The sequence below is a fragment of the Drosophila biarmipes genome, chromosome 3R (genome assembly GCF_025231255.1).
Source record: "Drosophila biarmipes strain raj3 chromosome 3R, RU_DBia_V1.1, whole genome shotgun sequence".
Taxonomy (NCBI): Eukaryota; Metazoa; Arthropoda; class Insecta; order Diptera; family Drosophilidae; genus Drosophila; species Drosophila biarmipes.
Genome location: NC_066616.1, coordinates 26,588,807 through 26,615,338, shown reverse-complemented (window position 1 = coordinate 26,615,338; position 26,532 = coordinate 26,588,807). Strand labels below are relative to the sequence as shown.

The window sequence follows — 26,532 nt, the reverse complement described above, 5'->3', positions numbered from 1 at the left end:
AAGTTTTATTATGTACTACTAGTTCGCTAGAATAAATTAAAATATATTAAAAAAACGTTTTAAGGTAGAGGAATAGTATGTAAAAGTAAGTAAAAGTTTAAAATAAAAAAATGTAATTTTCAAAGTTTTTTAAAGAGGTGATGAATGTTTTAGTTGTTTCTGCTTTAAGTAACATATAGGCAAATTTAGAAATGGGAACCGTAGCCTTACGTAATACCAAATTTGTTTGTCTAGCATTTTCGTTGTTATAATTCTCAAGTTATTTTTCTGTCCCAATCAAGACCGTTAGAAATGGTTTTAAAGTGCAATTATCAGTGCATCTCTGCCTTTTATAATTCTCAAGTTATTTTTCTGTCTTATTGAAGATGCTTTAAAAATGCTTTTCAAAAAGGAAAGAGCAATATGCGGTCGGTGAGTCCTTGAAAATAACTCGAATTTCAGTTGGCTTTTCCTTTCTTCGCCGCCTTGCACTAATTCGCGCCGTCTGGCACTCTCACTCTCCGCGGAGCACTCTCTCCCTTGATTCCCCAGCTGCTCTCTTCCGATTCGTCCCAGAAAGCGTTATCTACCGGGTTTTTTCTTGGCGCCCGCTTAGTGAGAAAAACGTGTTCGACGCGGAAATGACATTGATAGTGAAATTTTAACCAAATTTTACGAGTTCCAGTTTTGTTTACAATTTTCGGCCAGCAAGCAAAACAGTAAAGAAAAGTGTCGTACTTTGAAAAGAAAACTTATTCAAAGCCATCGAAAAAAGTGTTCACCTTAAGTACTCAAAATTACCATACACAAAGGGTTCAGTGCAAAATGAACTTGATTTCCACAATTGTTTACTTCCTGGTGGCATTCTACAAATTCTTCAAGAAGTTCTTGTAAGTGGCACCAATTATCTAATATTATTAAGAGACTCTGTGTTTTTGGGTGTGCCAGGCCTTGTCCTTTTTTCGCCCTTTTTTCCTCCCTTAAAACAACAAACTCGGGAGCTTATTGATAAAACAACAAACACCCTGCACGAAAAACATTTCGCTGTTTGCTGCTGCTTTTCATAAATTAAGTTTTCTTTGTGGGGGCTTTTCCGTCTCGGTCTTTGTTTGCCGTTTTCCTTTTACTTCGATTTTTTCCTTGACTTATTGTTTATGCGGTTTGTTTTTTATACAAAAATACAAATTTTACTCCAATCTCGAGACTTGTGCGAGCGAGAAAGAGAGCGAGTTAGAGTCCAACCCGCTCTTTGTGTGCTCTTCCCTCTTCCCGCCTCTCCCTGTCCCGCTCGCTCAACCCCCCACCTTGGAAGCGCCACGTTTTTGTTTGGGTTTGAGGTCGGTAGGAAATGGTGTGTGGTTTTGTGCCATGTGGAGATTGTAGTTCAGCCAAGTGCCCCTGTCTTGGGGTGGATTTCGGGGGCGGGGATTACATCGGAAATGGGTTTTTAATTACAATAACTGTCCTTTTGTGGGCCTGTTTCGGGTGAGCTCTGCAGCTCTGGGGGCGTTGCCCACATAATTTCCAACAACCACATAAGATCGGCTCTGATTAAAGTGAACATCTCTTGTCGGAGGAGCCCGTAATTTCCTCACAATTGACCGGAATTCCCCGGCTAAATATTCCACTTGGTGGGGGCAATCATGGGTGACAAAAAGTAGTTTGGTGAAAGCCAATTACCCGCCCTTGATAATTGACCTGGAAGAATTTGGGTGCTATTAGTAACACGTAGATTTTCAATAATTGTTGATTTATATGATTCTATGATTCTTTATAAATGTACGAAAAAATGTATTCAGATTTCAGTTTTTATTTCACAATTAATCAAAAATCAAACCCAAAACAATCAATTATATTATTAAAAAGCATTAAACCAGTTCGGAAATTATCCTTAGCTTATCTTATCTAATGTTATTGCACAAGACAAAATCACGAGAATTTAAAATAGTTACTGAAGAATCAAAAACACATTTATAATTATAATATTTGTCAACCAATCGACATTAAAAAGCATTTAGTTAGTGTTAACCACCAAAAAACCCATTAAACCTGTCAGGCAATTATTCCTATCTTATCATATCTTATGTTATTGCTAAACATGCGATCCAATACAGGAGTTACGATGGCCACTGATTTTTACCATCTCTTAACCGTATAATGGTTTTCATACAGCTTTTACTAATGGGTATATAGTCAATCGATCTTGATTTAACCATTTAATACTGTAGCAATGATAATTTTAACATCAGCAACCTATATATATTTATACAAAAAAATATGTATAAAAAAAGACTCAGTCTTTAGATTGTTTACATATTTACTGATGTAGATTTTCATCCTATTTTACACTGAAAAAAAAACATTTCCTTCATAATACTTGGGGACTTATAAGAATTTATTTTAACTAGACCATGGCATTTTTTGGTTGTATTGTGAAACTGTTTGAAAAGACGTTGTACAGTCATATATGATAATAATATTATAGAAAACAGATAAAATTCCGAAATAATATATGAAGTATATTCACTAGGCATTCATTCAAACATGAAACATAAATCCGGCACGTTTTTCACTTGACCCAACTGATAAGGTGCAAAAATATGTTTGGCAGCCGCTAATGAATCAACACTCCATGGACAGAACACTTTAGTCGATAAACTAAATAGCGAACTTTATACCGAAGCACATAATCATGGTCGCTGTTGCTCCCCACAAAATCCTTATCTTATCTCAGCGGCTAGCCCACTGGCTGCGAGAAATAAATATACAAAGGCTCGTCTATAGTATGTTAATGAATAGTTGCACTCCCCGCCTAATCGGCAGTCACCACTGACCTTGGCAGGCCCACTGGGAGCTGGACTTGCGAGAACTACGCAAATCCAACCGCCCCAAACTAAATTAAACCAATTGGACCGAGAGTAAATCACTTTTATTTTTGCATCCCCATTCTTATCAACAAGGCAAATCCTAACCTAAAAACCTAATCAAAGAGTTTAACAACTCATTTGCACGAACTATGCTAGACTGTTAGCCTAACCGGTATCCTACCCCCAAAATGGGTCAATTAAGGCAATTTTATGATAACAGTGCACCAGTTTTAAGGAAATTTACTCAGTGAATTTTATTTATGGACCAACACCACCTTTAAAGAGGTCCAAATACCCCCAGAATGGTAAATAAAGACCAGTCGCGACTCCAAGTAATAATATCACTGCGAATTTATAAATCGTTCTAACCGCTGATTCTTTTTTGGGCTCTAAGGAATTGAAGAATTTCAATAGACGATAGGAAGAATCACATTTGTACATTTTTTTATGGTACCATTAAAAATCTTGAGAACGATTTAGAATAGCATATATTTTCATAACCATATATATTTCTCTACTCATCACTTTTTATCCATCCCCATTTTCATCAATATGTACTTTATAAAATCCAATTTAGGGTATCGATAATAATTAAGTAAGGAAATATTCCCAGAGATTCTTTATCAAGAAGCTAAAGAGGTAAAGCACACTCCTATTACTGCGAATTTACAAATAATTTTCACCACTGATCTAATTATAAATGTTTTTATTGCAAGGAGAATCACAATTATAAATGCTTTTATGGTACCATCAAACAACTTGAAGCAAAATGCGGAATGATTTGGTAGCATATGGTGCGTGTGTTGTACATTTTCCTAATCACACATATCACTCATACGCGGGGTATGCCCAATAGAATCCAAGTAAAGAGCCCCTCGCGAGTGCTTACACTAGTGTTACAGACCCTGAGAGCGTGAGCCATTGAACTTAGCCCGATAATGAGGTAGAGCGTCTGGGAACACCAGAGAGGAGTCTTCTCGCCGGGCGATGATTGTGCAATGGGGATGGCTGCTCAGTCCGCCTTCCCCAGACAAACAGAGAGGTCTCTTGGCATTATCCTTATCAGTCGATGGGCCCTGAGAGCGCTGGTATAAATGTCGAAAAGCACGTACCACCGAGCTTAGTTCTTTGCTGCTCGCCGGGGTATCGAAACCGCCTGAAATTCGCGCTCTGTCAGTCCGCAATAGACAAATTCTACGGATCGCGAAAAGGCTCTTCGGGCACACTTTGGATACTCCTCGTCGGCGGCAGCTAACCATGTGTGGTAGTGATCTCTAAGGCAGTCTGCAAAATGGTGAGTCCCAGAGCCCGGTGCGATCTACGGAATTTGCCCCACTGAACCACTTGCAATGTGCGCCACAAAAAACCTTTCGGGAAAAGCGGTCGAAGTTTCATTTCGCGTCCAGATGGAATCAGCTTTGGCCGGAGTAGAACCAGTTTTTTCCAAGCCAAAGCCGACGCGATACTCTCCATATGTAGTACGTTTATGGGTCCCAATCTGTCGCTATGCTGTTGTATAACGAAAAATAATCGCAAGGCAGCCACTAAAAGCTCAGGGCGTTCCCTATTTGTCTATACCCTATAAAAAGGCGGACAGGTGCCATAAAAAGATTGATTTAATATTATAAATAGACCTGTAAAAACGACGGATACCCGAAGAAAATGCGTATTTAAAAAAATATATGTGCTAAAGCGCATATTTATTTTGTAACATTCGGGAATATGTCATAATATTTACTTCGAAAAGTATATTTTTAAATGAAAGAAAAGCCATTTCAATAGTATTTCACTTACAAAATGTACTTTAAAGATTCTGTTATGGTAAACAAAAATGTAGTAAACAAGTCGCGACCACTCAGTTAAATAGGAAGTGAAAGATAATGAAGCTTACGTATACACAATCTTTATAGTAATTTCAGTATGCATTTTTTGTTTTAACATCTGGGACAGATGCAGGTCATCTGATAGTCGAGCATCCCAGATGGTTTCGAGTGAAACATCCTGATAAGCTTATCAAATGGCTGGCGTTCTTCCCTTTTTATTTGATTTGTGTTTGCTTGGATTAATCCATATCAGATGTGTGATCGATGACCCGACCAGCCAGAGGAAGCAGGTGGTCAGCCACTATATAGTCAGCAATTAACAAAATTAGTTACATAGTTTCATTTTCACAATTTTCCATTATCTCTCCCACGAGGTGCGGGCCTGTCATAAATTGAGCGGACCTGTTGCCAAGTTCATGTGGCTTTCTCGGCATTTGGACGACAGGTCCCCACAGAGCCGTACACTCACGTACATATAGCCATATAAATAAAACTCAATGTCGGCCGCTGCTCTTGTTTATTCCGCTCGATTTTCCGCAGTGCATTGCCAAAAAAATCAAGATTCGTACAAACGCTTGTAGAGCAGTCGCACCTGCGGAAGGGGAAGAGAGTATTATATTCAATTAGTGATACATCGAAAATTGACTCAAGTTATATAGGTATGTACGGTTAAAAATATAGAAAATGTTTATACAAGTAGATCAAGTTCAATAACAGCTGAGCAAACATTGTGAGGCAAACTGAGAGGATGTGGGGTACATTTGTCAAAATTAAAACTAAATGTTTGTGGATCAGTACAATAGTTCTCAATACAAACATTATTTATTAATAATAAATATATTTTTTAATTAACAAAGGCCTATAACACATATTGTGTGCCGTAGAAATAACCATCCTATTGATCTTGGCCAAATTTTCAGAATATTTTACATGTAAATACAAAAAAACGTTTGCCTACTTTTAGGCAGCTATTCTAGAAGAATTTAAAATGAAAGGAACTCAAACTGAATAATTTTAAGCCTTGGACAACTATATCCGTCAAAGATATATATAATTAGCATTAATTAATTATTATTACTTAAAAGCAGTTTATTAATTTTCATAACGAGAGATTCCTAGGTAGACACCATAAATTACCGCACTGCGGAAATGAATGGAAGTCGTTCTGTTCATTCAATTCGCTGTAAGTTTATTAGCCGAATGAAGTGCAATCAATTTGCTCTTGAATTAATGCAAATCTTGGAAGTGCACAATAATTTATTAGCTACAAATTAGCATTGGAGGCTTTCGGCTTTCCTATCATTGCGTTTTTGGGGAGGAGCATACTGAGGCGTAAAATTAATTATTTCTGTGTGGATGTCGAGTGACAGGCGGCCGACATAGAGCGTAATTAATCAATCCCCGCTGATTGAAAACTGTTCTTTATTTATCTCTAATTGATTGTTTGCGGAAAACATAGCAGCACTATTGGTCTTTAAAATTAAGTTACACATTGGCAATTGATGGGAAATTATTGTTTGGTTGTTACAGAAATTACTTCCTTTTGTTATTATTTTTTAAATATTTTTAGAATTGATTAGAAATTAATTTTTGTTTTTTACATTCATTATCAATTATAACTTATTTATAATTTTTAAAATATTTTCATAATTTATTTGAGTTTTATTTCTGGTTGTTGCATGTATTACTTCCTTAAAAATGAATGATTAATTGGCTTTTTTCTTGTAAACAAAATTTTTGAAATATTTGCAATTATTTTACACCCGTTGCAACCTTAAGTTCAAGTGAAATATTGCTTATTTGTTATGCTTTCGAAGCAATAACAACGCTTGTCGAACTGATTCACCGGGTCAAGTTTAAAGTCAACTCGATGAAAGTATTATTTTGTATTGCACTGCGACTCTATTTGGCTACCAATAACTTTGACATTTTGGAAAGTAATCAAACAAAATGTGGTTTGCCTTTAAGCGAGCCGAATGAGAGCGGCAATTGCGATTTCAATTTTGATTTCATGCCATACATTATATGGCACATGAACCTATGACTGCCGCACAGCGGCAATATGTCTGGGCCTGCTCTTTAATGAGAAACCAGAGAGAGATCGGATCAGGGAACTGAACTGAAATGAGCAACTGGCACTTGCTTGCCTCGATCTCGACTAGAGTCGGCCAGAAGATATAAATAAGGAAAGGCAACGCACGCGCGTATTAATTGTTGGCTGTTCTAAACGGCCAGAAGTGCGCCTAGCCAATATAACGCATACGCAGTGTGTTTGATGATATAAAAAAAAGAAAAGAAAACCCCAGTGAAATGGAGCAAAAGAGTGAAGTGAGGGAGAACTATGGCCATCGTCGTCAGCCAGCCCTGGGCAAGGCCATGCCAGTGACTGCTTTGCTGTTGAACCTGGAGGCGAATCCTTTGGATTACCGCAGAAGTGATGGTGGTTCGGAACAGCTTCCAGAAGAACAGCTTCCCGAAGAAGATGACAGGCCACCGCAGTTGTTCAGCATAACCGATGAACCGCCCTCGCCCAGTGGCGAAGAGGACTTTAAGCCGCCGAATCACTATACGGAAGACAAAAAGCTGGCTGGTGATGGGCTCAGGGATATACCCTGTTCGAACTGCCTCCGATCCGCACCCGAACACCTAATCGATCGGAACTCGGCCATCAACGAGATGTGTCAGCGCCTGTGTGGTCCCGAGTGCCGCAGACCCCAGGGTCTGACGCTCGATGGCTTGCGCCAGGATTTCCTCAGGCAGTACGAGATCGCGGAAGCTGTGGCCAAGACCTCGGCCATGACCTCCACCGTTCAGATGAAGCAGCGCCTGGCGGCACGAAAACTGGAAATCGGCAAGGAAATGGACGACCAGCTGGGCGTGGCCAGCCCCCATATCGATATCAATCTCGGCCAGAGTGGTTCCGCTGGCCATGGGGAGTTTGAGTTTGAGCCGCCCCGCGATCTGCTCTTGTACCTGGTGAGGTGAGATACTCGTTTCGTACGCAGGGGCCATGGATGTGGCTGTGGATATGGATATATGTGCCTCGCCTGCCTGTCGTGCTTATAAATCAAGTTCATGGCTTGCAGCGTGTCAAGTGTTCTTAGGCATTGGCCAGGCCTCAAAGCCACTTAGCGGCAATCAGCAACAGCAACAGCAACGACGACAACAGATCACCGAGATCACCGACAAAAACTAACCTTGCACAATTTGCGCGAAAGTGATCATGACAAGAACTGACAGTATATAAAAATACATATAGCTGTGTACCAGGGAAAGGGGGAATACGAAGGATTTTATTTTATTTACGAGTTTTAATGGGGAACTATATTAATTATGATTGAATTCAATGATGAATTATTAACAACTGACAGTATATACATATAAAACGGGGAAATACGAAAGATATTATTCACTTTATAAAGTGGGAAAACCATATTAAGGCTACTCAGTACACTTCGTATGAACTTTATTAAATATACTTCAATTTGTTATGATTGAAATCATTAATAATTCATTGAAAACTACCATCAAGGTATATCAAAATCATTTTCTCAGAATTTAAATAAATAACATTAAATGCTTCCGTAAGCATTATATTATATTTCCATTTCTTTCGACCTTCACAAACATTTTCACAAGCTTCAGTGTCGATTTCGTTGGCTTATCTAACGCAACAGTTGAGAACTTAATTGCTTTCCATTAAGTGATAACTCATAAGTGACAATTAAATTGCCCTCATATCAACGTGAAATGAAGTGAGGAGATCCTATCAATGAATGAAATAAAATAATTACATGTAGGTCACGAAAGTGTTGCGGCACGTGCCGAGTTCAAAATTCCGCTCCCGAGATTAGACTAGTGGGCATCTTGCAAGTGGCGTTCGGCGAATGGTCAACCACTAAACCCCCCATATAACTAGCAACTAACCCTGTAATATTTTGCCTTTCTAGGAAGCACAGATGGGGCCGCGTCTCTTTGACATTGCCATACTGACACTTAATATAAAACACTTCAAGTTATCCTAATATCTAAACCAGAAACGAAGAATCCCAGTGAATGCCAGTTAAGAAAAGTTCAGAAACCGAATAAACTGAAAGTGATATTCTACTTGGACGTTGAGTAAATATTGACAGAAACAGTTCAAAATGGAGTTTCTAATGAAAACATCGCGTTTGATCGTCACATCGAAGACGTTCGCGAGACGTGTGGCCGTTCCGATTCCCAGGTAACGAAAATGAAAACGAAATCCCCCATCCCCATTCGCGAAATCGGATGTATATGTGGTATATATCTTTGGGCGGCCAGCTCATTACGCATGTAACTGCGTTGCTGTATAAATTGTGCAGATACAATTGTGTCTCCTTTGTCTGAGCCATTTGCATTTGAGAGCATTTTGCCATTCTGCTTAGGCATACAACACCGCCGGGCATTAGCTAAGGATGCTGGATTTTGCATACCTATACCCCCGAGTACATTGCCCATACCATACCCACAGCCTGGTACGACTCGAAGAGCACTTTTGTTTTCATCAACTGATAGCCACAGCCCGCCGCCCTGGCCGCATAAATATTTAACGAGTCATATGGAATCGTTCTTTTGTTTAGCATTTTGGCGGGGCGCTCTCACACGTGAGCCGCCGAACGTATTGATCTCGTTCTGGCTGCGCGGTGCGGGGGCATCTGTATCTTGCAGATACATCTCGTATGCGAAATACCCGTTTGTGCGTGCACTCCTCGCGATCTTTTCGCTGCCTCAACGCGCGAATGATCTCTCTAATAAAACCCCGCACTTCAGTTGGCATTCAGTTTCGCCAAAGTCGCTTGCAAGCGCACCTCGTTCCGGCGCCCCCAAAAAAAACATCCGAAAATCGTTCGAAAACCCAACCTTTAAATACCCAACATCCCAGTCCAGCTCCTTTGATCCTGCCGCCATCATGGAGCCTGCCCTGCCCATAAAGCGAGCCAACAAGGCGCCCTGCAAAAACGATCGCAAGGCCTATCTGCAGAAAGTGATGCTGACCAGGTGAGCGGGGCATCTTCTACTCGCGGGCGGGTGCGGTGGCCATCTGATCCACCGGCGGGCGATCGTGATTGATTGCGGTGACAGGCCGAAACCCGTAAGCCCCAAAGCCAGTCGCCATTCGCCATCCAATCCCCGGCGCGAACTGGTTTCGGTTCTCTCGCGGAGCGTTCCAAACCAGACCAGACCAACAGCTGCGAAGCTATTGACCGAGCGACATTTTTCGCCTTTGTTTTTGTTTTGCGGGATTATCGTCGCGTGGGCGACTTAGCATCTCCTCCTCTCAAGACCCCCAATCTCCTCCAATCCCCATCCCCTAACTCCCGGTAATCGCCTCCGAATCAGAGCATGTGTGCTAATTGCCGAGAGCTTCGATGTACGAGGACCAGACATTGTATTTCTATCATGAAATAGATTTCAGTAGCTCAGTTTCAGCTGTATGCTACCCTTTATAATGTAACTGATTACATTATCAGGAAATACCAGAGATATCCTAAAAAACAAATTGAAAAGATTTTTAAAATTTTAAAGTCCCTATTTTTACCAAGATGTCTTCCTTCTTTTTTAATCAATCACCGACTTTTATTTACTTTCATTTTTGCCTCTGCTCATTTATTTCGATGTTTTTTTTTTTGTATTTGTAAATTCTTAAAAATGTTTTGAAAAATCCTAACAGTTTTAAATATTTTTCTCCCCCAACACACACTATATAACACGACCAAAAAACTAATTTCAGCAAAGGGAAAATGGAAAAGTTTTATATGACTCAGCGTCATAGCCATAGTCTATTCATTTTCAGCATAATACTGAGAAAAATTCTGTATAGAAAACCAGATGCTTTGTGAGTACCAGAATATGTTGACATTATACTTACTTAATCGATGTTGTTTACTTGGTGTTGTTCGCTGAAAGTTGTTTGTTTGTTGCAAGAGCTTTTTAAGTTATTTTCGATTGAAGTGCTTAAAAGAAAACATTATTGAAGAGTTGTGTTTTGCAAGCAATATAATCGAATAGTGAGCGTTATACAAAGGTTGAAATTGTTTTGGTTGTAATATGAAACTAGTTTTCAACGGTTTAATCGTTTTCCAGAATGGGTTCATTCAACACGGCTCCAAAGATCAACAATGTGGACTCCCAGGACGATGGCCTGGAACTGCCCGCGGGCCTGGACACCTCGGCTCTCCTTCAGCACGTCCAGCAATTGAGGGGCGGTGGCATAGAGCAGCCCTCGCTGCTCACCCGCGGCTTCCTGAAACCGCTGCCGGTGGACGAGGACGTGACCGACGGTCTACGATGCCTCCAGCTGAACTCCGTATCGAGGGGTAGGATTGCATCCTTGTCTTATCCGTGAGAATATATTTTCTAATGCCTTTATGTAGTTTGCAGTGCACCAGCGGAGGGCGACGCCTCGCACAACATTCGATTGCTGCAATGGAACATTCTTTCGCAAAGTAAGTGTTACAAATAACTGAAGCTCTATAATAATTATTTAAAATTAGTGTGGTAAAAACAAACAAATGGGCTTTTAAGGTACCCCTTATTAAACATTTTGAAATCTATAAACACATCCTAAAATAAAAAAAAAATAACTTCAATACAAACGTTCTAAAATTATATAAATGTTTCTAAGATAATATTAAGATATCCCGAATTTAATGAATCTGAATATTAAACTAAGGAAAACTGGCACAAATTTCAAAAATGATAGTAAATTTACAAAAGTTATTCTAACATAATATGTATTAAATGATGTTATGAGACCTAATTAAATGAGACATTATTTTCTAAAAATCTTCCCAAAAATGTAGCTCTCGGACAACACAACGATGGATTTGTGCGCTGTCCCGAGGAGGCGCTCACCTGGGAGCACCGCAAGTACCTGATTGTTCAGGAGATCCTGCAGAACCAGCCCGATGTGATTTGTCTGCAGGTACGTTCGCGCCATTGCCGATCCTCAGGCGGTAGCTCTTTAACACCTAGTTTGGTATATCCCACCAGGAAGTAGACCATTTCAAGTTCCTGCAGACGGTGTTGGGTAGCCAGAACTACGAGGGCATCTTCTTTCCGAAGCCGGACTCCCCATGTCTGTATATCGAGCAGAACAATGGCCCCGATGGATGCGCCATATTCTACAAGCGGGATAAGCTGCAGCTGCAGGGATACGATACCAGGATCCTGGAAGTGTGGCGCGTGCAGAGCAACCAGGTGGCCATAGCCGCCCGGCTGCGAATGCGAGCCAGTGGTCGGGAGTTCTGCGTGGCCACCACCCACTTGAAGGCCCGTCACGGCGCCCTGTTGGCCAAGCTGCGCAACGAACAGGGACGGGATCTCATCCGGTTTGTGAAGCAGTTCGCCGGGGAGACGCCTCTGCTGCTGTGCGGCGATTTCAATGCCGAACCGGTGGAGCCCATCTATGCCACTATACTGGGATGCGATCTTCTCCGCTTGGGCAGTGCCTATGCCGATGTGAAGCTAGACCGCGAGAAGATCCTGCAGCCCAGCGAGGATGTGGGCGAGTTCGTGTCGGAGTCGATGAAGCGAGAGCCACCCTACACCACCTGGAAGATTCGCGAGGAGGGCGAGGAGTGCCACACCATCGACTACGTCTTCTACACACCCGATCGCCTCAAGGTGGGTCGCTAGATCTAACATATCCCAAAATCCTGAAATTTATACCAAAACCTCTCTTTACATTCAGATCAAAAATTGCCTAGACTTTCCAGAGGGCGAGCAGATCGGCAAGAACCGCACACCCAGCTTCCAGTATCCATCGGATCACTTTTCCCTCGTGTGCGATTTCGAGCTGCTACCCTCGGCGGAAAACGGAAAGGGAAGCGCCAGCGATGGGGAAAATGAAACGGAAGTGGAGGGCAGCAAACACGGTTCCATTCAGTAGGCGACTCCAGTTCGGGAATTCACCACAGAAGAAGTTTTAATTACATTACATCGATTGTGATATTAGTTGTTAGATACATATTAGCCTCGTACACAACCGTTGCACTACAGCCTGCAGCTTTTACAAATGATAATCCAAAATCACAATAAATAAATGACATAATACGGAAGAAAGTTAACTGAAATGTGGTTTTCCTAATAAAATAATAAATTTATCGTCTATGTCGTAAATATCGAAAAATAGTCCCCGAAGTCTTGAATGTCTTGTTTCCTTATTATCTCCGAATTCTAATTTTCCTAATGCTCTTATCAGTAGTAAAAAGTGTTGCCTACTTTTCGGTGTGGTTTGTAATCGTTCTCCCAAAGAGTCGGGGCTCGGGGCGTATACTTGATTCCGCTGCCTTCACTGGACCGCAAATTACCTCCCAAAGAGCCTACAAACAGAGATCTCCGTATAAACTAACAACAATGATTAGAAAACACGCAAATCCTGCAAATTGCAGGGAAAACCCATAGAACGCAGTGCATTAAAGCCAACAAATGAGTTGCGTAACACAACAAACAGCATTTTAAATATACACACTACATGTATTTAGTATATAACAATTTTCACATAATGCTCGCACTAGAATTTAATAAGTATAGCCAAGATCTGGGACTTAGAGCAGGGCCAAGATAGCGGTCAGCACGAAAGAGGTGGCGACCATTGCGTAACCGGTCGAGTAGACCTCCTTGATCTTCAGGAACCGCCCGGTGTCCCAGAAGAGGTGGCGGATTCCGTTGGCGGTGTGATAGCCCGCCGGATAGGCGATGATGAACTTAAGGGCGGTCAGAGTGGCGCCGCTCAGCTGGAGGCCCTCCACCATGGTCACATAGTGGCTGATGTCGTGCGACGAGATCAGGGCGCCCAGTCCCAGGCCCCAGACACCCACTCCCAGGGCCAGACCGGTGCCGCGATGGCAGATCGACAGCATGGAGGTCAGCTGCGGCTGGTAGATGGTCAGGTGGGGCGACAGCTTCCTGCCCAGCCGCTCGTTCTTCTCGAAGAACGACTCGTCCTTCTGGGTGGCGGCCACGGAAACCACCTTCAGCGACACCTGGCGGCTGGCAGCGGCCATCTGGAGGCCCTGGCGCAGCGCCGGCGAGCGGATCAGCGAGCTGGAGAGTGCATACCTGCAAAGAGCAGTCTCAGATCAGGGTTTTCGCAGTGCCATTTCGCGGAAATTACGTACATTTCTCTGTTTTTCACTCGAACTTGTATTGATGGGACCGTACACTGCCTGCGCTAATAGCCCGAGCCGGTGTTGCCACCCTGTTTTACAAATTCAAAGGAGTCACCGGCTCGATAGTATCGATGACATAATACATTTTTTGTTTGAAGAGTTTTTCTTTTTTTACTGTGCTTATTTTGAAATTTGTTTTTAATTTATTTGACTAACGTAAATTATTTGTAATGCATGTTTTGACTCAAGAGCTTTCAATCACCTGCCGAAATATCAGATAATAAAAACTTTTTACTAAAACTTATCAAAAGGTAATTCAATCGATAAAAACCAAACAAACAATATAAACAAAAGAAAACTATGTATTTTCAATTGCTTAAAATGTAACAGAGAGCACAACAATAAAGAAAATGATCCACAACTTAAAGCAGCAGCAGATACGCTTTTGTTACGAACAAAAGCTTTAATTTTAAAATTCTAAGTTACTGACCAAAGTTATTAAAAATTCAAAATAAAATGAGAATAATTTTTAACTATCAGATCAGAGGGAGTAGCCCCCACAGCACTATCGATAACTACTAGGCGCTGCCCTACCGGCGTTTGGCGTTGCCACGCTGACGCATTTCGAGCGAGTTGGCAGCTCATTCGCCATTTTTTCTCGCTCATTCTTTTTGCTGTTCGAGTGAGCGCGTGGCAAGTCGTTCCGCAGTGTTCCCGGCCCGGTGCAGTTGTAGTTGCATATTCGCCAGCGATTCAGACGCCATCTTCCGACCCCCGACAACCCAATCACCATGAAGATCTACAAGGATATCATCACCGGCGACGAGATGTTCGCCGACACCTACAAAATGAAGCTGGTGGACGATGTGATCTACGAGGTTTATGGCAAGCTCATCACCCGCCAGGGCGATGATATCGTACTGGCTGGGGCCAACGCATCCGCCGAGGAAGCTGACGAGGGCACCGAAATCACCTCCGAGACGGGCGTCGATGTTGTGCTGAACCACCGCCTGCAGGAGTGCTTTGCCTTCGGCGACAAGAAGTCCTACACCCTCTACCTTAAGGACTACATGAAGAAGGTGCTGGCCAAGCTGGAGGAGAAGTCCCCCGACCAGGTCGATGTCTTCAAGACCAACATGAACAAGGCCATGAAAGACATCCTCGGCCGCTTCAAGGAGCTGCAGTTCTTCACCGGCGAGTCGATGGACTGCGACGGCATGGTGGCCCTGGTGGAGTACCGCGAAATCAATGGCGACAGCGTTCCCGTGCTCATGTTCTTCAAGCACGGTCTCGAGGAGGAGAAGTGCTAGATGATCCGCCGCTGACACCTCCCCCCCACGGAACTATACTCATGCATACCTTCTACACATATTTATCAGATGCTTAGTTACAATTTTGAAAGTCTTAAATTTATGTTAAACGCTGACAAAATGCCTGTCCTCGACCTGTGCGATTTTATTTCTGATTTCTTTCGGCCGGAGCACTCATAAATTCGACTCAATGTATGTTTATTGTTTGAAATCACACCGAGCTAAACAACTGAATTGCGCCAACTATTGTAATTAAAATAATATTTTGATAGAACAACACCTTACAACTTTTGTATGCATTTCCGCCCACCAGCCCTTGCAGAAAATCGAAATAATAATCGAAAATGGGAACATCAGTGCTGAAAATTAAACGGAAACCATATACAACTGTAAATCCGCATGCCTGTACTTCTTTGCCTTTAACCGTTATTCGTAGGTAGACGCCGTCGGCGCCATATGGTGGCGCGGGTGCGAGCGAGACAACCGACCCGCCGTCTGAGTCACACGGCTTGGGCCACTTTTTTTTTGTTGTCTTTTGGGCAATAGCGAAGTTATTGACCTTTGACAGTGATGTACACGTGCCCCCCGCACGCATACGTACATGTGTGCGTAAGTATTTGGAGGTCATGCGCACTGGGTAGCGATTTTCTGCACGCTGCAGTTCCACTTGCCCCAGTTTCACACGTTGGACTCGCCCTAACCTCAACCGAGCTGGCGAAATGCGCCACTCTCGCCAGAAATTGGAATTCTATAATCTAATTCTAGGGCGAGGAATACGGCCGTCTTTATCTGCTGGCCGGGCGGGGCGCACCAGCACAGGTGCTATTTCCATTTCAGCAAACGTGTCGACCTGTTGCCATCGTCGCGTGAGAGATGCGCACAGTGGGGCTACTCTAGGGAAATAAGTAGATATGTAGGTAGATAGGTTTTACTATATTAACTTATTTTTAAATAAGTGAAATTATTTTTTAAAATTTTAATAATTGTAATTATTAAAAATATGAAAAAACAATTTATAATTTTTTATAACGAATACCAACTTTTAAAAACAGCTTTATCAGTGCTTTGAAAAACAGTTATCCTATTGAATAGACTATTTTCTGAATAGGAAAACTTTAAGAAAAGATAAAATCTCTTTAAAACATATTTATTTAAAAACATTTTCTGAGGTTTCGAATTTTGTGAAAGAGGACGTGTTTGAGCCTGTGCCAAACCCCCATTTTTATCTTATGATATGAAGGTTAAAAAAATACTTTATACCTGAAAATTAAACTTTACATAAAATGAGACTCACTGGTGGTTAGCGTGATCCACTTAAAGTCACCTTTGTAAATAATCTTATCAATTGAGCTACTAAGTAAATAGAGCAAATACTGCTTTTCATTTAGAACACACGAATAACCATCTCAAAGCACTTGCAAAAACCCGCCCAACCGGAATTAAAACTCCTTTCATTTCGGTTTACGTATAAAAATGCTAATAACAAATTAAATTTTATTTCGTTCATAATTTTGATGCTTCAAACTGTGGCAAAAACGGTTCACTAATGCACTTCCACCGCACAGCGGAATGTCCGTGGAAATGTCAGTCAGATTAGATGCTATTTGTAGGTATGCACGACTCTGGATTTGTTCATTCTGAATTTAAAAAAGACTTTAAAAGTATGTATTTACTTATGCACAAATTCTTTCGCTTAGCTTACAATTACACTAATGCTTCTCGGTCTCGACTATCGCACATGCTATGCGTTAAGTTTGTATAGAATGGAATGATGCCGAAAGCATTTCAACAAATACAAACGTTAATAAGTTAACAAAATTCGGAAAATTACTAGTACAACTGAAGTTTGAACATTTTTGTTTTACTTAGCTCTTGGAGGGGACTTTCGGAAGTGATGGGTGGCTTTGTGGCGCCGCAGTGAACTAAAATTTTCAAATAATATTTGATAACATCGACGCTCGCTCGCACTGCACACAAACATGCAACACGCGTTGTTAAATATACACATCATTGTACAAGCACACCGGTGGGTCGATCCCACCTGGATCAGACGTAGTCCAGCTGTATGTAGATCTGCTTCACGCCCACCGCCTCGAAGATCATCCGCGTGTGCGTGACGACGTACTTGGGATCGACGTTCTTGGACACCTCCAGCTTGAGGGCTCCCACATAGACATCGGAGCAGAGGGTCCAGAAGTGCGGCTCCTGCACCGCATAGACGCCGGCCAGGCCGGTGACCTTCTGGTAGCACTGCGGCAGGGATCGGTCCAGGTCGGAGGGCTGTCGCTGCATCAGGATCATTATCGACTCCTTGATCAGACTGAGCACACTGAGCGCGATGAGCAGGGCGATGAAGATGGAGCAGATGGGGTCCGCTATCATCCAGCCGAACATGTGCATCAGCACTGCCGAGATGATCACGCCCACCGAGCCCAGGGTGTCGGCCAGGATGTGCAGGAAAACGCCGCGCATGATCTGCGAGTTGCTGCCCGACATATCGCCGTGCGAGTGGCCATGGCTGTTGTGGTCGTGTGAGTGACCATGACCTAGAATTCAGGGGGAATGTATTACATTATATAGATTATTTTTTATCATTCCTAATCATTGAAAAACCGAATCAACTCTTCAGCCATCAACTATCATCTTAATGTTACCATTGTCCAATGTGATGGCCTGGTGATTGTGGTTGCCGGCGTCGTGCGAGTGGCCGTGTCCATGGCCTCCGCCGTGCGAGTGCCCGTGTCCACCGCCGCCGTGCGAGTGTCCATGGCCACCATGATTGAAGGCATAGATGCCCACCAGGTTGACCAGCAGGCCCAGGACGGAGACAACGAACAGTCGCTCGTGCTTGACCTCCGGCGGCTCGATGAGTCGCTCCACGCCCTCCGACAGGATGAAGAAGGCGATGAACAACAGGAACAGGCTGTTGACAAAGCCGGCCAGCACCTCTGCTCGCACATAGCCGTAGGAGAACTTGTCGTTGGCCTTCCACTTGGTAATAACCGAGGCGGCCAATCCGGCCAAGAGGCCCGTGCAGTCGAAGAACATGTGGAACGAGTCGGAGATCAGGCCTGCGGATTAGCCATTAAGAGGGTTATAAACTGCGGATAAGATAAAAAGCCATTAGTGGCTGGGCGGCACCCACCCAAACTATTGGTCACGATGCCGTAGAAGAGCTCCACGAAGGCGAAGCTCAGGTTGAGCAGCAGGAAGAGGAACAGATTGCGGGAGTTGGGGTCCGAGAAGATGAGTCGCTTCCAGCTGTTCAGCTTCTCCCGCACCCGGTAGCCGAAGCTGCTCCTGTCCTTGTGCGACAGCGGTATCATCCTGCCGGATATGATTCTGTAAAAGAATTCGAGATCACCGTGAGACTGGCGGACCTTCAGATAAAGCAGTTTGTTTGCGTACGTGGTATTATCGGGGGGCTATGGCCGCGCACTCCAGCTGATTCCGTGATTCCCACTCCGCCTCTGGCCGGGTCCGCGAGAATCTTTATCGGCGTGTGGCGGCGGCAGGTCTTTTCTTTGACTCGGGAATTACCTCACAGCCCAAATCGCTTCCTGCTCTGCTCGACGTCGTCGTCGTCTTGTGTGCACAGTTGTGCGGCGCGGGCTGGTCGATATGCGAGTTTGCTGCAGCTTAATTCATTTTTACTGGCTGCCAGATACCAGAACCGAACTCCCGTCTTTGCCAGCTCCAAGCCAATCTGCCGTGTTGTCATCAAAATAAAGATAACCACGTAAACATTTCGCCCGAGCGCTGGCGGCGCTTCGCTGTGAATGGCAGCCGAGCACAGTGGGTATCCACCCGGATGTTCGCTGGGTGAACATTCCATCGTGGGGGTGACAACTCTTTTTATCAATAAATTCTTAATATTAAAAGGTATTTATTATTTACTTAAAACAAGTTTTTTGCAGATCATGTAACAGTTGAATTGAGCTAATTAAGCAGCCAAGAAAGACGTACTTATTTTGTCAGAGCTAACTTTTTTATTCTTTAATTATATTTTTAAATTCATTTTTGTTTAGGCTTAAACGTTTTGAAAACCATAATATTGCGAAATATAAATCCTTTATTCGTTTTGAGCATGCAACCTGGTCTTTGTTTACACATTCGAGTGCTTACTGTCACGTGATAACGCTTAGGGTGAATGTCATCATAAGGAAGAAGCAGTTTAAAAATTCTTATTGGAATCGGTAAAACAAATATTTTTCATACATAAATTAATATTGGCATCCTAATACAAGTAAAATTAACACTTATTATTATTAAATATTAAAGGTGCTAATTCAGCTGATGAATCCATTTATGTATTTAGTTCACTTCAAAAGTAAACATTTTTTTCATGAAAGTATTTTTTTTACCTAAGGTAAAATATACTTACGTATGTATCTCTCTAGTTCTCAAAAAAATGGATTTATAGAAAATGTAATGTTTATTTATAGTTGATTCTTCTTGAATTGAGTGGCTATCATTTCTACTTCTGCTTTGCATGTTGAAGGCGCAGGACTAGAAACTATCTTGCTTGTTAGTTGAATGTATACTCTTAGCTAATAAAATTTTAAAATTATAGGAAGTAAAAGAAACATTTTAAAAAGGATAAGTTGCAGAACGGACCTGCGGGTTCCACATAATTTAGATTACTAGGATCTTGGATCAGCAATAGATATTTTCCGATCCGGCAAAACATTGAACTTCCGGAAGCCACTGATCCATGATAGACCCTTCTTTGAGAGGGTATCATGTCAATAAAACATCACGCAAATGTCCCTTACATCAATAAGAAAGCAAGTTTATTCAACATTTCACACACAGCGGCATCGTAGTGCTCTCGAATACAAACAGAATCCTTTGTAAAGCGAATGCAGCCACGGATTTGCGAGATGGGCAAAAGGTAAAACATTTACGCCTCATCACCCTTGGTGGCACGTGTGTAGATGACCTGGGAATGATGCTGCACAACCTGCTTGATCAGACCTGCAAGTGGAGAGGATGTGGGATTAGTTATTGACCTACGGGTATTCGCATTCAGATAAACATACCCTTCTCGCGCAGCTCGATGAGAGCACGCTTGGCCAGGGAGCCGCGGATCTTCAGACGCTCAGAGACCACCGAGGGGGTGATCAGCTTGTAGGCGGGCACTTCCTTGTACAGCTTCTCGTAGGTAGCCTTGTCGAACAGCACCTGGTTGTTCAGCTTGTCCCTGACTTTTCCCTTGGACCACTTCTTCTTCTTGGCCTTGCCGCCGCCGGATCCCTCCTTCTTCTTCTGTGTCTTTTGCGGCTGCTTGGCCGAAGACTTCGCGTCCTTCTTAGGCGGCTAAAAGGGTGATAAACAAATGGATGGTGTTAGTTGCTGGCACTCCAAGTAGTATAAATAAACTCCTCCTTTGGCCACGGGAGCAGCACCCGGAGGAGCTGGCCGCTTTCGAGGTTAACGCATGCTTTTGTTTTTCACCCGGATTTTCACATTTTCCCCCCTTCAGTGGGTGGTTTTTCCATCGCACAGCCCTGGGGCAGCACTTCAGTCATGGTTTGCCACCGTTTGCAGGCCACTTTCACAGTAAAAAACCATTATTTTCGAAGAATTCAGTAGCAGCGAACTCACCATCGTGAAAAGTCAATGCAGAAAGATGGAGGGCGGAAACGGCCAGAGTTACCAACCATCGTATAGGGTAGCACACCTGCCTATCGATAGTTCGTGACGCAGTGGGAAAAATACTAAAAACTTTTTCAATTATTTTTGAAGAACTCGTAATCTATGCATTGATAAAGAATTTAATTTTTGGGCTTAAAATATATTACAACATAATAAGAAAATGTTCGGCTGATACAAATGTGTTTTTTAACCATATTGCAGATATTTAATTTACTTTTATTTTAATTTCAACAAATATAAATAAAAGTCTATCTCCTCATCCAAACGATAGTTGATGTGTGACCAACGGATTCTAGTAAATTTGGTATTCTGACCAACGGCCACACCTTTTGTGCATGTCAAACAAATAAATTTAAATAATTGGCAAATCAATTGGGCGAAATGAAAGAGTTCTGCCGCACCTGCGGCAAGACCATCGTGGCCGACCAGTGCCTCCAGATCTTCTCGCCGGCGGGTCGGAAGCTGCTGCAGTGCGTCCGCTCCATAACGAACTGCTGGGTGAGCACAAAAGCCGAATTCCAGTGGGTTTCCGTTTCCACTGAAGATTGTTTACCATCTTGCAGCTGCAGAATGTCCAGGATTTGCCCATTCACATGTGCCCAGATTGCCAGGCACTGCTCAAGCAGTTCCAGAAATTCCGACGGCGCTGTGCCAAAATCGAGAAATACTTTGCCAGGCGACGGATCAGGATGAATCTCGGCGAGGCCCCTGCGGCGGTGCCTCTGCAGCTACCCGTCCAGCAAACGGCTGCTCCGGATCCGCTGGGCATCGACGAGCTGATGGCGGCCAGCGAAATCAAGGTGGAGCCCGCCCAGGTGCAAATGGAACCGGAATTGGATTTGCCGTATCTGAACAATCAGCTCGCTGAGGGAATCAACTATGAGGATGGTCCGGGCGAGGACTTTCTGCCCCCGCCGGAGGACTATGGAGAAGAACAGACTGAAACGGTGACAACCAGCACCAGCAAGCCGGAAAAGAGGAGCATCAAGGCCAAACTCAAGTCCAGCAAGCACACAATGCGCATGGGCAGGAAGCTAATCCACGTGAAGGTCATCAACGACAAGCAACCGAAGCGCATCGTGGACCGAAACGGACCAAACCTTAAGCCCTGCATCTGCGAGCACTGCGGCCGGCAATTCAAAGACACCAGCAATCTCAATGTCCACCTCCTGCGGCACACGGGCACCAAGCCCTTCGAGTGCGAGCAGTGCCACCAGAAATGCTATACCCTCCATCTCCTGCGGCGCCACCAGCTGAAGCACACGGAGGGACCCTACGCCTGTACTTTCTGCGGCCTGGAGTACAGCACGAACAGCTCTCGAGTGAGGCATGAAAGGTAAGTCATTTAGGGTTTCCTTTTGCTCCATTTACATGGCTTTCCATTCCACAGGGAGGCGTGCAAGAAGGGGCGAGCTCCGCAGTCCAAGTGGGAGATCATCAAAAAGGGCGAACGCACGTTCCAGTAAGTTTTCATGCTTATTCAACCATTGTGATGGCTAATTTCCGTCTTTCCTTCAGCTGCGAAGTGTGCGATCTGTGGTTCCTGCGCGCCGGCAACTTCACACAGCACATCAACTCCTCCAGTCACGTTGAAAACGAACGCAGAAAAACACGCAAATCCAAATCAGTGCAACCCCCCGCCTTGAATACATGAGACAACTGCGGTTAAAAAACAAACTCTCGTTTCATTCGTCTTCAACAAGTGGCTCTAGACCCGTTTTGCGAACGTTTTCCTGGTGCGTTTTGCTGTTTGCATGAGTCTTCATGTTGTACTTGTAGCGGAAACGGACATTGCACACCTCACACCTGCAAGGATCAATGGGAGATTACACATACATACATCGTACCGATCTAATGGTTAACCCACCAGTAGGGACGTTCTCCGGTGTGGATGAGCTCGTGCTCCCGCAGTCGCGTGCGCTGATAGAATCCTTTCAGGCAGATGTCGCACTGCAGCGGTCTCTTCTCGTGCGTCATCTCATGACGCTTCAGCTTGTTGGGATCCGAGTAGCTCTTGCTGCACTGCTGGCACTTGTAGGCGTTGCCATCGGTGTGTGATTTGATGTGCCAGCCCAGTGCGTACTTGGAGGCGTAGTGCTTGTGGCACAGCTTGCACTGATAGCGCACATCCTCCCGAGGCTTGGGCATGGGCTTGGGATTGATTCGCTTCACAATTCGCCGTGGGGGAGCATTGTGGACCTCACTGAAAGAGTGAACAGAAATTGAACAGGAATATATAAATCGCTTCTTATTTACTTTGTTTACCACCAACCTTTCATGCTTTTGACGCGCTCCCGCATAGGCGAAGGTTTCGCTGCAGAAACTGCAGGCGAAAGGCGTTTCGCCACGGTGGCGGATGCGTATGTGCATGTTGCGCATGTAGGCGTCGTAGAAGGTCTTCGGACACTCGCTGCACTGGTAATTCTTGATGCGACTGTGCCGGAGCATGTGCATCCGCAGGTTGTGCGACATGCGGAAGGCCTGGCCGCACTGGTCGCACACGAAATTCGGCGGTTTGTCCCGCAGCTGGGCACGCCGGATGAGGTTTCTCTCTTCTTTCGTCTTGGGGTTGGCCCTGCGCCTTGGCTTTTGTTCACGGACTGCGGTCTTCCTGATCCTGGGCTTCTTTGCAATGGGTGCCTGCTTTTTGGGTCTCTCATGGCCCGTATATTGATTTATCAGCTCCTTGAATATCTTGGCGCCCAGAGCCACACTAAGTGGATCTGGTGTGGCGGGCTCAGCGGATTCTGTGGCTGGTTCCTGACTTAATTGGTCATCGGAAGGGGATTCACCTTCGCCAGACTCTTCCTCAAGGTCTTCAATCTCCTCCACATTTGTGTACTCTGAATCCGATGCGAAGTCGGGCTCTGAAGTAGCTTGCTCCTTATTCACAGCCTCCATTTCCGTTTTATCTGGTGCGATCTGGGCTAAGGACTTGGCCTGGCTGATCTTGAGCTCCGTGTTGATGCACATCTCCCGGAAGTCGATGGCCTGGTCTAGGGCTAATACACAAGCGGGGCACATGAGCTGAGGCTCGTCTGGCTTGGGGCTGATCTGTCGGAGAAGTAGGATTACAAGGGCTTGCCTCTTACACGTAATGAAATAACAACTCACCCATACGCCGCTGATGACTTCTATGTGGAAGAGCAGCACACTGTTGGCCTGGTCAAAGAGATCCTTGGCACTGGAGTCCATGGCGAAGTCCTTGTAGCAGATGCGGCACTTTGCCAGCTCTTTTGGCTTGTCCTCGCCGACAAGCGGATCGAAATCCATTGCTATAGCCTGTGATAACTCCAAATTATCACGTTGTGGACTGACAAAAGTTGGCGCCGCTGGAGCACCCGGCTCGGCCTCATCCTCCGCCAAAAGTTGGGCCACCAGTTTCTGGTTCCTGCGCCGCTGCGTCCGCTCCTTACGGGCTCTTTCCGAGGCAGTTTCATGGCTTTTGTTTAGGCAGGGAACTGCACCTGGTCGCAGAGTTCGCTTTTTGGCCAGGCCTGGTTGAAGGACGAGGATTAGGTTTATGATTTTTAATGGATTACTGTCAGAACTCACCCATCTCGAACTTTAGGGCTCCCTCGATGTCTTCGTCCTTGAAATGGGCTATACAAATGCAGGGATTCTTCAGTTTCATGGACTCCTCCGTAAACCCGCAGAAGGCGAGCCAAAGTTTGAATGTTTCCGGGCACTTGGGAAAGCGGAAAAAGCCGACCTGTGGCTGCTGACCCGGATCCCTCTTGGATCTGCCCACAAAGGCATTCCGGCAGTTGGGCACGGCACATCTCATAGTTTTAGGGGCACATGAGTGCGCAATGTTTATAAAATTTATATTTTTAGCATCGAATTAGTGTGACCAGCTGCCGACCGGGAATGATTACCGCAGGTCGAGGTGGACCTCGTAGTGACGTCACAAGCTGCAGATTATTTTGAAAGCATCTTTAACCCTATAAATAAAATTGGGGATCTTTTCAAATAAATCTTTCTTAACTTCCTTTTTTGCATTAAAATAACAACATAAATTAATATAATTTGCATAGTTTCGTGGTTACTGGATTATAAGGTTTTTATATCCTTATTTAAAATGGATTCCAATTTAAATATTACTTGTTTCCCGCCACTTCATTTCAATTGTAAACAAAATAAAATAATTGCGCAGTAATAACATGAGCATCTTTTATTTTGATTTACATGCGAACCAAGGGACTGTAGACACACAAAATATTTTCATTAATTCCCTGAACTTGTTGATCACAAAAACAGACGTTTTTTGTATCGCTCAAAACAAAATTTTGTAATTCCAATTTGGTACGAATTTACGAAAGTATAAAAAGTATACGTACACGGATAATAGTATGAGTAACTAAGACTAAGCTAGGGCGTAAGATTAGGATATTATATTTAAGAGAGTACGATGCGGTGAGGAAGGGGCGCCTAGTTCTTGCCCTTCTCCACCCTGCCAGTCTTGACTCCGTTGAGCTTCTGTTTGGTCTCCTGCTTGGCGGGCTTCTTGGTCTTCTTTTTCTTCTTCTCGAAGGCGCTGAAGTCGACGGTGTCCGAGTCGTCCTCGTTGCCGTACTTCTCCATCAGGCGGTCCATCAGGGAGCCGAAGTTGGACTCGCGCTGGTTGCGACGCGCCAGGATCATTTGCTGCAGATCCCCACCGTTGTCGGCCAGATCCTGGTCGTCCTTCTCCTTCTGGCGACGCTTGAGGCGCTCCTTGATGACCTTGGCCTCCTTGAACTCGCGCGCATACTTCTGGTGGCGCTTCTTGCGCTTGGCGGCCGGCTCCTCGGTGAAGATCTTGTACTCGGGCACCTCGCCGCTGGCAATCATGTCCTGGACGATCTTCTGGATGCGCGGCTCGTCCTCCACCTTCATGAAGGGCACATGGTTCATCAGGTAGTTAATGCACCCCTTGCCGCCCAGATACGCCTTCTTCAAGTCCGTGCGCTCCAGCTCCGAGTCCACATACTCCTTCTCATAGTTGTTGATCTCCTCCTCGGTGATGGGCTTGAAGATCTTGCTCCAGAGGTCCAGCCACGACGACAGCTTGGACTCCCCCTCGTCGTCGTCGTCGATCACGCCCTGCTCGTCGTACAGGGCCCGCTTCTGGCTGTCGGTCAGCACCTGGTAGAGCTTGGACAGCACCTTGAACTTCTCCGTCGACTCCTCCTTCTGCTCCTCCGGCACTCGGTCGGGGTGGACGAGCAGCGAGAGCTTGTGGTAGGCCTTCTTCACCTCCTTCTCGGCGGCGCCCTTGGCCAGGCCCATCAGCTGGTACACATCGCGCGTCCCAAAGTACTTTTCGCACAGCTCCAGCGTCGACATTGCGAATTTTACTTTATTTTCCCACAAAAACACAAACACCACCACAAAATGCGCCAAAACGCCGCGCCAGAGTGACCGTGCGGGGGGTGGTGAAATATGCTGGATGGCAATGGTGCGAAGCTTGGCTGTATTTGCATGGTGAAGGCCTCTCTACACTGTCCAATTTCTCAAGAAACTCTGTCGTAAGTAAAATTTGAAATGATTTTAAAAGATTTCTGTGGCACACTGATACAAAGGTCTGATTGCTGAAAATAAATGTTACTTAACAATGTTAGATAGGGGCCGCATAATTTCACTAGAGCAACCAACCAATTTTTATACTTATTACTTTGCTTAAGAAGTAGCCAAAAAACCATGATTGACTACAATATTATTATGTTGCTTGGGAATATATTTAGGGGTACAACTTGAGGTAAGCTCTAAAAATAAC

At 44.3% G+C, this 26,532-nt stretch overlaps 8 protein-coding genes across 12 annotated transcripts; 3 read left to right on the top strand and 5 right to left on the bottom strand.

The window, feature by feature from the left end:
* Positions 1–595: 595 nt before the first annotated feature.
* LOC108024745 (nocturnin) lies at positions 596–12,762 on the top strand. 5 transcript variants are annotated; one of them, XM_017094848.3, is made up of 8 exons: positions 3,929–4,140; positions 8,620–8,894; positions 10,425–10,529; positions 10,778–11,010; positions 11,068–11,139; positions 11,497–11,618; positions 11,687–12,319; positions 12,387–12,762. In XM_017094848.3, the coding sequence occupies exons 2-8, from the start codon at positions 8,815–8,817 to the stop codon at positions 12,582–12,584; spliced, it is 1,443 nt and encodes a 480-aa protein (XP_016950337.1). In that variant the 5' UTR covers positions 3,929–4,140; positions 8,620–8,814; the 3' UTR covers positions 12,585–12,762. The 5 variants fall into 5 exon arrangements, with proteins under 5 accessions (XP_016950340.1, XP_016950337.1, XP_016950339.1 ...); XM_017094850.3 differs by lacking the exon at positions 10,425–10,529 and having other exon boundaries at positions 3,937–4,140; XM_017094851.3 differs by lacking the exons at positions 3,929–4,140; positions 8,620–8,894; positions 10,425–10,529 and adding an exon at positions 596–869.
* Positions 12,763–13,150: 388 nt separating this feature from the next.
* LOC108024398 (succinate dehydrogenase cytochrome b560 subunit, mitochondrial) lies at positions 13,151–13,980 on the bottom strand. Its single transcript, XM_017094308.2, has 2 exons — positions 13,816–13,980; positions 13,151–13,756 (listed from the first exon to the last, which is right to left on the bottom strand). Coding segments are annotated over exons 1-2 (516 nt in total). The 5' UTR covers positions 13,818–13,980; the 3' UTR covers positions 13,151–13,242.
* Positions 13,981–14,464: 484 nt separating this feature from the next.
* LOC108024842 (translationally-controlled tumor protein homolog) lies at positions 14,465–15,510 on the top strand. Its single transcript, XM_017094980.3, has one exon. It carries the CDS (start codon positions 14,598–14,600, stop codon positions 15,114–15,116), a length of 519 nt encoding a protein of 172 aa, XP_016950469.1. The 5' UTR covers positions 14,465–14,597; the 3' UTR covers positions 15,117–15,510.
* A 1,055-nt stretch (positions 15,511–16,565) lies between these two features.
* Positions 16,566–18,854, bottom strand: LOC108024822 (zinc transporter 7). The gene is made up of 4 exons (XM_017094952.3): positions 18,525–18,854; positions 18,262–18,458; positions 17,771–18,187; positions 16,566–17,662 (listed from the first exon to the last, which is right to left on the bottom strand). Exons 2-4 carry the CDS (start codon positions 18,440–18,442, stop codon positions 17,163–17,165), a joined length of 1,098 nt encoding a protein of 365 aa, XP_016950441.1. The 5' UTR covers positions 18,443–18,458; positions 18,525–18,854; the 3' UTR covers positions 16,566–17,162.
* A 1,029-nt stretch (positions 18,855–19,883) lies between these two features.
* Positions 19,884–20,801, bottom strand: LOC108024356 (40S ribosomal protein S25). Its single transcript, XM_017094259.1, has 3 exons — positions 20,724–20,801; positions 20,159–20,435; positions 19,884–20,093 (listed from the first exon to the last, which is right to left on the bottom strand). The coding sequence occupies exons 1-3, from the start codon at positions 20,724–20,726 to the stop codon at positions 20,020–20,022; spliced, it is 354 nt and encodes a 117-aa protein (XP_016949748.1). The 5' UTR covers positions 20,727–20,801; the 3' UTR covers positions 19,884–20,019.
* Positions 20,802–21,086: 285 nt separating this feature from the next.
* On the top strand, positions 21,087–22,451 carry LOC108024821 (transcription factor Ouib). Its single transcript, XM_017094951.3, has 4 exons — positions 21,087–21,272; positions 21,338–22,110; positions 22,165–22,236; positions 22,293–22,451. Exons 1-4 carry the CDS (start codon positions 21,156–21,158, stop codon positions 22,426–22,428), a joined length of 1,098 nt encoding a protein of 365 aa, XP_016950440.1. The 5' UTR covers positions 21,087–21,155; the 3' UTR covers positions 22,429–22,451.
* Positions 22,440–24,626, bottom strand: LOC108024820 (zinc finger protein 439). The gene is made up of 5 exons (XM_017094949.1): positions 24,330–24,626; positions 23,889–24,271; positions 23,047–23,828; positions 22,642–22,977; positions 22,440–22,580 (listed from the first exon to the last, which is right to left on the bottom strand). The coding sequence occupies exons 1-5, from the start codon at positions 24,559–24,561 to the stop codon at positions 22,460–22,462; spliced, it is 1,854 nt and encodes a 617-aa protein (XP_016950438.1). The 5' UTR covers positions 24,562–24,626; the 3' UTR covers positions 22,440–22,459.
* A 296-nt stretch (positions 24,627–24,922) lies between these two features.
* Positions 24,923–26,309, bottom strand: LOC108024871 (J domain-containing protein CG6693). Its single transcript, XM_017095016.3, has one exon. It carries the CDS (start codon positions 26,100–26,102, stop codon positions 25,206–25,208), a length of 897 nt encoding a protein of 298 aa, XP_016950505.1. The 5' UTR covers positions 26,103–26,309; the 3' UTR covers positions 24,923–25,205.
* Between the last annotated feature and the right edge of the window lie 223 nt (positions 26,310–26,532).

Bases quoted from the DNA above. Each gene is read 5' to 3' on its own strand.
- LOC108024821 (XM_017094951.3), top strand. From the start codon at position 21,156: ATGAAAGAGTTCTGCCGCACCTGCGGCAAGACCATCGTGGCCGACCAG. The intron at 21,273-21,337 runs GTGAGCACAAAA...ACCATCTTGCAG, and splicing joins GCTCCATAACGAACTGCTGG to CTGCAGAATGTCCAGGATTT. The intron at 22,111-22,164 runs GTAAGTCATTTA...TCCATTCCACAG, and splicing joins TCTCGAGTGAGGCATGAAAG to GGAGGCGTGCAAGAAGGGGC.
- LOC108024356 (XM_017094259.1), bottom strand. The intron at 20,094-20,158 runs GTATGTTTATCT...CTCCACTTGCAG, and splicing joins CATCGAGCTGCGCGAGAAGG to GTCTGATCAAGCAGGTTGTG.
- LOC108024820 (XM_017094949.1), bottom strand. From the start codon at position 24,561: ATGAGATGTGCCGTGCCCAACTGCCGGAATGCCTTTGTGGGCAGATCC. The intron at 23,829-23,888 runs GTGAGTTGTTAT...CTTCTCCGACAG, and splicing joins AAGTCATCAGCGGCGTATGG to ATCAGCCCCAAGCCAGACGA. The intron at 22,978-23,046 runs GTTGGTGGTAAA...TCACTCTTTCAG, and splicing joins GCGCGTCAAAAGCATGAAAG to TGAGGTCCACAATGCTCCCC.
- LOC108024822 (XM_017094952.3), bottom strand. From the start codon at position 18,442: ATGATACCGCTGTCGCACAAGGACAGGAGCAGCTTCGGCTACCGGGTG. The intron at 18,188-18,261 runs GTGGGTGCCGCC...GCTAATCCGCAG, and splicing joins CATCGTGACCAATAGTTTGG to GCCTGATCTCCGACTCGTTC. The intron at 17,663-17,770 runs GTAACATTAAGA...CCTGAATTCTAG, and splicing joins GGCCATCACATTGGACAATG to GTCATGGTCACTCACACGAC.
- LOC108024871 (XM_017095016.3), bottom strand. From the start codon at position 26,102: ATGTCGACGCTGGAGCTGTGCGAAAAGTACTTTGGGACGCGCGATGTG.
- LOC108024842 (XM_017094980.3), top strand. From the start codon at position 14,598: ATGAAGATCTACAAGGATATCATCACCGGCGACGAGATGTTCGCCGAC.
- LOC108024745 (XM_017094845.3), top strand. From the start codon at position 6,980: ATGGAGCAAAAGAGTGAAGTGAGGGAGAACTATGGCCATCGTCGTCAG. The intron at 7,651-10,777 runs GTGAGATACTCG...ATCGTTTTCCAG, and splicing joins CTGCTCTTGTACCTGGTGAG to AATGGGTTCATTCAACACGG. The intron at 11,011-11,067 runs GTAGGATTGCAT...GCCTTTATGTAG, and splicing joins GCTGAACTCCGTATCGAGGG to TTTGCAGTGCACCAGCGGAG.